This window comes from Rattus norvegicus, chromosome 3 (assembly GCF_021556685.1).
Source record: "Rattus norvegicus strain SHRSP/BbbUtx chromosome 3, alternate assembly SHRSP_T2T, whole genome shotgun sequence".
NCBI lineage: Eukaryota > Metazoa > Chordata > Mammalia > Rodentia > Muridae > Rattus > Rattus norvegicus.
In genome coordinates, this window is record NC_141536.1 from 7,441,906 (window position 1) to 7,451,803 (window position 9,898).

Here is a 9,898-nt window from a genome sequence, read left to right on the forward strand (position 1 = left end):
CAGACACCAGAATGGGTGGCCCATGATTAAGCTGGATCTTCCCACATTAAAAGATCTGGGCTTAGGTTTGGTCTTCTCACTTCAAATCATTCAGTCAAGAAAAGTATCTCACAGGCTTGACCAGGAGCCTGGCTTTAGTAGTCACATTGACAAGCAATAGCCTCACAGTATCCATCATATAGGGACATCCCCAAGCCCCAACTGACCGACAACTGCCTCACATGGCTTGTCCCACATGGGCTATCGAAGTCACTTATCAATACTACATCCAGGTCTATCTGCCCCTCTGTGCTCGTTTTATGACATTTGGCGCACAAGTATTTGCGTCTTCTTTTGAAACTTTTTTTATGTGTATGAGAGTTTGTGTGCCTGTTTTATGTATTGCCCCCAACAAGACAAAGGATGAACATTGGATCCTCAAAACTATCTTACAGATGAATTCATGACATCACATGAGCCCTGGGAACTAAACCCGGGTGTTCTGCAAGAGCAGCCATTGTTCTTACCTTGGCCAGCTCTCTGACTGATTACTGCGTCTTCCTCACACACCGTTCCCTTTACTAAGACGTAGTGGCCTTGTGCATCTCTTCCCGCTAATCTTTGTTGAGATACAATGTGTCAGGGGAAGTAGAAACCCTTCCTTGCTCACTTCTGACTCCCACATGCACGTCGGCCTGTCTGCCTCTCCCCTGGAGCCATGTGCTTCTTTGTCAGTGAGATGTGTCTGCAGCAGCAAATCCTCGGGCTGTGCGTGTCCGTTCACCCTGCAGGTGGAGAGTTAAGACCTTTACAGGTCACGCTTCTACTGAGAGAGATTTGCTGACCTCTCCAAAGTTGTTACTCTTCTTTCTTTTAAAAAGATTTGTGTTTTCAGTTATGTGTGTTGTGTGTCTAGGTGTGGTCATGAGTGCACATGTGTGGGTGATTGTGAGGCAGGAAGGGAGTGCTGGATTCCATGGTTCTGGAGGAGTTGCAGGAACTTGTCAGCTGTCTCCTATGGGTGCTGGGAACAGAATCTGCAAGAGCACTGTAGACCTGTGAGTGCTGAGCCATTGCCCCAGGCCTGATTTCTTGCCTTAAAGCAAACAAAACAAACAAACCAACAAACCAACAAACCCACCTTTCACAGGAAGTTTTTTTAGTTTACCCCAGTGGACACCACAAATGGATTTTTTCCTGGCTCTCCTGGTTTGCCTAGCCTTCCTATGAAAAGTATTCTTTCTTATGCTCTTGGGAATGAACCTGCCTGTCTTCTCTCTCTGTTACATAGTATTCTTGAAAGTATCTGCTGGGGACACTGGCTGAGTGCTCCTGAACTCCATTAGTGGGTGCTTAGCCCAGAGTTCCTGTCTTTCTCCATCCGTTTTAAAGGCTAACACGACTGGCTATGGTGATCCTGATTGGCTGTTACTGAAGGGTTAGAAACACCCTGTCCCATGCTTCACTGGACATCGAGGGTCCTGAAGAGAAGGGTGATGTTGTTCTGATGGGCTTCCCCTCATGAACTGGTATTGTTGTTTCCTCTTGCAGCCTTCACTGTTGTGTCTGTGCTCTGCTGACATAGTATTGTAGACACAATGTGTGATGCATGTTTCTTCTCTGCTCATGTGTGAGAGATCCTAAATAACTCGTGTGATGGAATATCTGGGATTTCTCTAGCTTGGAAGAATGTTGGGCTACGATTCTGTTGTGCAAATTTTTTTCTCATCAATTTGTACCTCAGTCCCTTCTTTTTCCTCTGTGTATTCTCAGTCTCTTCATCGCGTCAGAGTCGGCCAAGCCCTTGCCATTCCTATGTGGTTTTGTTTTCTTTTATTTGTATCTGGATGTATGTGTCTTCTAGGCTATCAGTGACGGTTTGTGCTGTGTTTTGTGTGATTCATTTGTATCTGCAGATTTACTGCCTGTTTTCATCACAATCTCACCTGTGTTGTTGACTTTCTAGCCTAGGCTCTGGATTTATTTCCAGACTTCACCCATGTGCTTGTTTGTACTGGGGGAAGGGTAACCATCATGTCTGCAAGGAGAGCGTGAATGCTCTCCTTGGCAGTTCAACCATTTCAGTCTCCTTGGAGTCTGAAGATCTGTCTTCACGGTTTGTGTGTTTGTGAACACACATTGAAATAGATAATTCTTCCAGATTTGTTTCAGGCTCTCCTTAGTGAGCACCCTTCTCTTGAAACCACAACTCCAAGTACCTCTCAAAGAGGAGAAAGATTCTCTCATGACGGTGCATCATGAAGCTCTCTGGAAATACACTCAAACCAAATAAAGGCAATTGCTCTGCTACCACAAACCACAAAGAGGAGAGCGGGAACACGAGAAAGAGTGGGCTCTGAAGTAAAATTTACCTATGGTAAAAGTAGAAAGCATAGTTGAATGAAGGATGGCTGGGCAGGCTGGGAGGGCTAATGCTTGGCCAGAAACCTAAGGATCCAGGAATGAATCCCTAGAAGCCACTGAGGAAAAACCGGTTGGTTCCAGAAGGTCAAAATGCAGTGGGCTTATGGGAGGGGATGTGGAGTCAGATTCCCAGAGGGGTGTGGGCCATCTGCCCCATTATACACATCAGAAACACTACAGAGAACCTGGGTCACACAGGTTGGAGGAGCGGACTGATATTCTGTTCAACGCTGTTCTCAGGACTCCACAGTTTGTATATGTTGTATGCCTAGTTCAGGCACAAATACACATGGGCAAGTGCGTGCTCACGCATGCACACACATACATAAACACATATATACATACCATTTATACTAAACAAATGGATATTAGACAGATAAAAGAAGGAAGGAGAAAATGTTGTGAAGTAGGAGTGCATAACCAGAAGAAATTTTAAAAACATTATTTTACCATAAAAATAGTATGCATAGACAAAATCAAAGAAACATAAACATTAAAAATAAAAGGAAGGGGTTGGGGATTTAGCTCAGTGGTAGAGCGCTTGCCTAGCGAGTGCAAGGCCCTAGGTTCGGTCCCCAGCTCCGAAAAAAAGAAAAAAAAAAAAAGAGAGGTAGAAGGAGAATCAGAAGGATGGAGTTGGGGCTTGAGAGATGGTTTAGTGGTTAAAAATAAAAGGAAGTCTTTTTTTTAAAAATCAAAAAAAAGCATACTACAAAAGAAAATCAAAAAGAACAAAAAAATTAATGACACAGTCTAGGGGTCTGAGGCTGGTAAGTTGGCTCAGCAGCTAAGAACATGAACCAAGTCTCAGGGAACAGAGCTCAGGGCAGCCATGGTCAGATGCGGGGCAGGGGTGTGAAGGGAAGCCTGGTCCTCCCCCCCTTCCTGCATCTGAGTTCCTCATCCCCTGGAGCCCTTTGTGAGCACAGCACTTGGGTGGCACAGACCGTGCAGGGCACTGTGTGTCTTTCTTCATCTGCAGGTGGCACTGACTTGATATACATCAGATCCCAACAACAACAACCTTCGGCTCCATGATGGATGTGTGTTTGGCCATGGGAGAGGGACAGGAGGGACCTGGTTAGTGCCAAGTGGGCACACGTCCCTCTCCATGGGGGATATAAAGGGAACCCTGTGAGGAACCAGAGCACACACTTCCAGGGTGAGCTGCCTTGTGTGAGAGCCCAGTGACTGGAGATGAAGAGCCGGCTCCTCACCGTCCTGCTGCTGGGGCTGATGGCTGTCCTGAAGGCTCAGGAAGCCCCACCTGATGACCAGGATGATGTGAGGACGGAGGGGCAATGGGTAGCATAGGAGATGGCCTGGCTCCTCTCGGTGTTGGTCCACTGCTTCCAGTGGTGTCCTTGAAGACTGAAGTCTAACCCTGCACTCCAGCAGGCAATGGTCAGAACAGGGACACCACTGTTTTACTAGCAGTGACTCTCCCACAGCACTGGCCTGGAGCAGGAGAGTGGTATCAGGCCGAGGTTCTTTGCTTGTGTGACATGGGATAGCAGAAGTTTTCATAGCATGTGAGAGTTAGGACAGAGGTCTTCTTCTGAGCTTACCTCTGACTTCCAAGAGCAGAGACATAGAAAGCACAGATCCTGTGCCTTCACTGTGCAGAGCACGCAAGCTTGGGCTCTCCCTCCAGTGGGCATGTGTGGGGATGTGTGGGGTCAGATCTCATCAGAGCTACAGCCGAGGCTCTGGACTGTCCTGGCTGCAGGCTCAGGCACTAGATCCTGGGAACAATAGGAAATGGTCTGAGGTGTATTCTGGGCTCTGTCTTCTGCAGTTCTCTGGGAAGTGGTACACAAAGGCCACAGTATCTGACAGAAACCTTACCGTTGGGAACAACCCAAAGAGAACTCTCCCTATGATGGTTTCCAACATGGATGGAGGGGACTTGTATGTCAAAATAAAGATTTGGTGAGTGTACCCACCCCCTGGGTTTCTGCTGCCATCTATGTGGTCTTTACCATTCTTATTTGGTTATGGGTGACTGAATGCCTGGGCCTTTGAGAGGGCATGGTACCATGCCATCCTCTAAGTCTTGGACAGGGCCGATATAAAATGTTAGAGTTGCCTGGGATGGGCTGATAAACCAGGGGAACTGAGTATGGCTCCTGTTTTGCAGGGTTACTGGATATTGTTATAACATAGAAGTTCACTTGAGAAAAACGAATGAGCCTCTCAAGTACACGGCCTGTGAGTGTCCTGCCGACCAGGGACTCCTGCAGGGGCGAGTTCCTGCATGGAGGCTGCCAGCACTGCTCATCTCCCATTTTGGCTTTCCATTACCATTCCATGTAGGAGACATCAGAGTTCACGGGTGACTGGTACACCATCACCAAACCCTGACTACTCCTGTTTAGGTCTTGACCCCTAAGGAATGATTGGTAAGAACAGCAAAGCAGGCAAGAGAGGTGTTCAGGTCTGGTGGGAAACTCGGCCCTTACCTTCTATTGGGATTTGGCAAGGCCTGGCAATGTCCCAGGAGATTGCTTCTCTCTAGTTACAGAGATCCCAGAAAGAGCAGGGCTAGGCAGGCTGGGGCTCCTGTGTGATTAACTACAAGCGTTCCCGAGTATTTCTTTGAAAACATTCCAAAGGCTTTTCAAGTAATGAAATGCTAAGAGCTATTTCTCTGTTCACCATCAGTGAAGGGTACAAGTGTCATCTATATTGTGAAGATCCCTGTGAAGGACCACTGCATCTTCTTCTGTGAAGGCAAGCGCCACAGGAAGAGATATTGCAAGGCGAAACTGGTGGGTAAGGAAACACAACCCAGGGTCCTGCCCAGTCTCTGTTTCTAGTAGTTATCAAAATAGGAACAGCCATGCTGGACACTGGGGACTGGGAAGCTTCTAAGTGCTACCCAGGCAGTAGGTAGGATCCAATGTAGAAACTGGATCAACAGAGAGGACACAGCTCATGTGACCTTTGGAGTACGGGCATTCCGGAGAGGTTGCCACCTCTGGAGCTGGCAGATGACATTTCTATAGATCTCAGCCATGTGCCAGTCAATATGAAGACGAATGAATATCCTGACAGAGGCCTTGAGTTGTTGGTCAGATGCCCCCAGGTTAGTAACAACCCCATGCTTCTGAGATCCAGAGCTCATAAAGCTATTGCAGTGACCCTGACCTTAACCAGAAAGCCCTTGAAGGGTCACAAAGGGCTGATGTGGTCACTCAGTGTCTGGGAGACCTCATCCCAGAGCAGCATGTCCCCTGCAGGGTCCTCCTCTGTCCTGTCCTCACTCTCCAGGTTGGCATCCACAGTGCTGGTCAGGGCTCCTGCCTCAGTCCCTGGTTCCCTGCAGAGCGCTGCATTGCTGCTGCCCTGCTCACCTGGCCCTCTCCCCACAGGGAGAGACTCTAAGGACAACCCAGAGGCCATGGAGGAATTCAAGAAATTTGTAAAGAGCAAGGGATTCAGACTGGAATACATCATTGTCCCTGAGAGAAGGGGTGAGAGCAGGCTCTGACCATGTCTTCCCTTTACCCCAGCTAGTTTCTCTTCTGACTCTCCCTGGGAGCACTCTGGGTAATGTCTGTGTCTCCACTGTCTCTCACATCTTGTATGCTCCTGTATGCCTCTGGGTACTTTGTGTTTCACTCGGGGTAATGTGTCTTCTCGCTTTCCTTCAAGCCTCACTGTCCCTTCATAAGAGCACTGGAGCCCAGCTTCCAATTTTGGCTTTGATCTGAACTTGGATATCATGGGTCCTTCTCGAAGAGCTCCTTCTCACCCCTGCCCTGTTCTTGCTTTCTACAGAACACTGCTTCTCTGACAGTAAATAAAGTAACCGGCCTTCATGGAAATCCATCAAAAATCTATCATCATGTATTCTTCAATTGGAGGCTCCATATTTAGATCATTTCTCATCCAGTTATGTAGAAATGGTCTACTCAAGAAGCGATCCCTGGGGGTCTGGAGAGGTGGCTCAGTGGATAAGAGCAGTGAGTGCTCTTCCAGAGGTCCTGAGTTCAATTCCCAGGAACCACATGGTGGCTCACAACCATCTGTAATGGGATCCCATCCTCTGTCCTGAAGACAACTACAGTGCATTCACATACATAAAATAAATAAATAAAACTAAAATAAAAAACGATGAAGAAGCAATCATGTGTGTAATCCCTGAACTCTGCTCTCCGCATGGCTATATCCCCTCATCTCCCAACCCAGGGACATCCAGACACTTGACAAGTCACTGCTGTGAGAAACAGTAACTCTCATGCCTGTGGCTGTCCACCAATAACTGCACAGGCTTCATGACAGAAGCAGAGTGGCCAGTGTCTCCCACTCCCCTCCATTCTCCTTGGCACAGCTGCCCATCAGGGATAGACTTGCTGGTCCTGCCTAATGCTGACTCAGTTCTGAGACATCCTGAGAGCTCTCCTCACCTTCACAGACGCTCTTCCCTTCCACCTAATGAAGCACTTCAGCATCCTCTGTCTCATCCTTGTCTGCATCGGCTTCCTAAAAGCTCTCATGGGTGCGGACATGGGCTTCATCAAAAGCCATTCCCTGAAGAGCATCACTAACTCTATTTTAGTCAGCGTTCTCTAGGGAAGCAGACATCATAAAATGAGCCTACATAGCCAAAACCAGGAACAACTGTTGCATCAATGGCTGTGTCCTGGTGGGAAATCCAAGAATCTAGTGTTGTTCGGTGTGGGTGAGGCTGGATGTCTCTGTTGGTCTTCAGCATGTGCAGGAATCCTGAAGAAGAAGAAGGGAGAGAGGGTTGGACTTCCCAATGAGAGTGAGGGCAAGCAGGTGAAGAGCATGAACCTCCGTCCTCCATGTCCTTATACCAGCAGACACCAGAATGGGTGGCCCATGATTAAGCTGGATCTTCCCACATTAAAAGATCTGGGCTTAGGTTTGGTCTTCTCACTTCAAATCATTCAGTCAAGAAAAGTATCTCACAGGCTTGACCAGGAGCCTGGCTTTAGTAGTCACATTGACAAGCAATAGCCTCACAGTATCCATCATATAGGGACATCCCCAAGCCCCAACTGACCGACAACTGCCTCACATGGCTTGTCCCACATGGGCTATCGAAGTCACTTATCAATACTACATCCAGGTCTATCTGCCCCTCTGTGCTCGTTTTATGACATTTGGCGCACAAGTATTTGCGTCTTCTTTTGAAACTTTTTTTATGTGTATGAGAGTTTGTGTGCCTGTTTTATGTATTGCCCCCAACAAGACAAAGGATGAACATTGGATCCTCAAAACTATCTTACAGATGAATTCATGACATCACATGAGCCCTGGGAACTAAACCCGGGTGTTCTGCAAGAGCAGCCATTGTTCTTACCTTGGCCAGCTCTCTGACTGATTACTGCGTCTTCCTCACACACCGTTCCCTTTACTAAGACGTAGTGGCCTTGTGCATCTCTTCCCGCTAATCTTTGTTGAGATACAATGTGTCAGGGGAAGTAGAAACCCTTCCTTGCTCACTTCTGACTCCCACATGCATGTCGGCCTGTCTGCCTCTCCCCTGGAGCCATGTGCTTCTTTGTCAGTGAGATGTGTCTGCAGCAGCAAATCCTCGGGCTGTGCGTGTCCGTTCACCCTGCAGGTGGAGAGTTAAGACCTTTACAGGTCACGCTTCTACTGAGAGAGATTTGCTGACCTCTCCAAAGTTGTTACTCTTCTTTCTTTTAAAAAGATTTGTGTTTTCAGTTATGTGTGTTGTGTGTCTAGGTGTGGTCATGAGTGCACATGTGTGGGTGATTGTGAGGCAGGAAGGGAGTGCTGATTCCATGGTTCTGGAGGAGTTGCAGGAACTTGTCAGCTGTCTCCTATGGGTGCTGGGAACAGAATCTGCAAGAGCACTGTAGACCTGTGAGTGCTGAGCCATTGCCCCAGGCCTGATTTCTTGCTTTAAAGAAAATGAAACAAACAAACAAACAAACAAACAAAACAAACCCACCTTTCACAGGACATTTGTTAGTTTACCCCAGTGGACACCACAAATGGATTTTTTCCTGGCTCTCCTGGTTTGCCTAGCCTTCCTATGAAAAGTATTCTTTCTTATGCTCTTGGGAATGAACCTGCCTGTCTTCTCTCTCTGTTACATAGTATTCTTGAAAGTATCTGCTGGGGACACTGGCTGAGTGCTCCTGAACTCCATTAGTGGGTGCTTAGCCCAGAGTTCCTGTCTTTCTCCATCCGTTTTAAAGGCTAACACGACTGGCTATGGTGATCCTGATTGGCTGTTACTGAAGGGTTAGAAACACCCTGTCCCATGCTTCACTGGACATCGAGGGTCCTGAAGAGAAGGGTGATGTTGTTCTGATGGGCTTCCCCTCATGAACTGGTATTGTTGTTTCCTCTTGCAGCCTTCACTGTTGTGTCTGTGCTCTGCTGACATAGTATTGTAGACACAATGTGTGATGCATGTTTCTTCTCTGCTCATGTGTGAGAGATCCTAAATAACTCGTGTGATGGAATATCTGGGATTTCTCTAGCTTGGAAGAATGTTGGGCTACGATTCTGTTGTGCAAATTTTTTTCTCATCAATTTGTACCTCAGTCCCTTCTTTTTCCTCTGTGTATTCTCAGTCTCTTCATCGCGTCAGAGTCGGCCAAGCCCTTGCCATTCCTATGTGGTTTTGTTTTCTTTTATTTGTATCTGGATGTATGTGTCTTCTAGGCTATCAGTGACGGTTTGTGCTGTGTTTTGTGTGATTCATTTGTATCTGCAGATTTACTGCCTGTTTTCATCACAATCTCACCTGTGTTGTTGACTTTCTAGCCTAGGCTCTGGATTTATTTCCAGACTTCACCCATGTGCTTGTTTGTACTGGGGGAAGGGTAACCATCATGTCTGCAAGGAGAGCGTGAATGCTCTCTTTGGTAGTTCAACCATTTCAGTCTCCTTGGAGTCTGAAGATCTGTCTTCACGGTTTGTGTGTTTGTGAACACACATTGAAATAGATAATTCTTCCAGATTTGTTTCAGGCTCTCCTTAGTGAGCACCCTTCTCTTGAAACCACAACTCCAAGTACTTCTCAAAGAGGAGAAAGATTCTCTCATGACGGTGCATCATGAAGCTCTCTGGAAATACACTCAAACCAAATAAAGGCAATTGCTCTGCTACCACAAACCACAAAGAGGAGAGCGGGAACACGAGAAAGAGTGGGCTCTGAAGTAAAATTTACCTATGGTAAAAGTAGAAAGCATGGTTGAATGAAGGATGGCTGGGCAGGCTGGGAGGGCTAGTGCTTGGCCAGAAACCTAAGGATCCAACAACGAATCCCCAGAATCCACTGAGGAAAAACCGGTTGGTTCCAGAAGGTCAAAATGCAGTGGGCTTATGGGAAGGGATGTGGAGTCAGATTCCCAGAGGGGTGTGGGCCATCTGCCCCATTATACACATCAGAAACACTACAGAGAACCTGGGTCACACAGGTTGGAGGCCCAGAGGCCATATTCTGTTCAATGCTGTTCTCAGGACTCCACAGTTTGTATAT

General features: G+C 47.3%; 1 protein-coding gene across 1 annotated transcript; it reads left to right on the plus strand.

The window, feature by feature from the left end:
* The first annotated feature begins 3,193 nt into the window (after window positions 1-3,193).
* Prknl1 (parkin RBR E3 ubiquitin protein ligase like 1) lies at window positions 3,194-6,534 on the plus strand. The gene is made up of 6 exons (XM_087655086.1): window positions 3,194-3,687; window positions 4,202-4,335; window positions 4,544-4,614; window positions 5,068-5,178; window positions 5,778-5,879; window positions 6,187-6,534. Exons 1-6 carry the CDS (start codon window positions 3,601-3,603, stop codon window positions 6,210-6,212), a joined length of 531 nt encoding a protein of 176 aa, XP_087511212.1. The 5' UTR covers window positions 3,194-3,600; the 3' UTR covers window positions 6,213-6,534.
* Window positions 6,535-9,898: the final 3,364 nt, after the last annotated feature.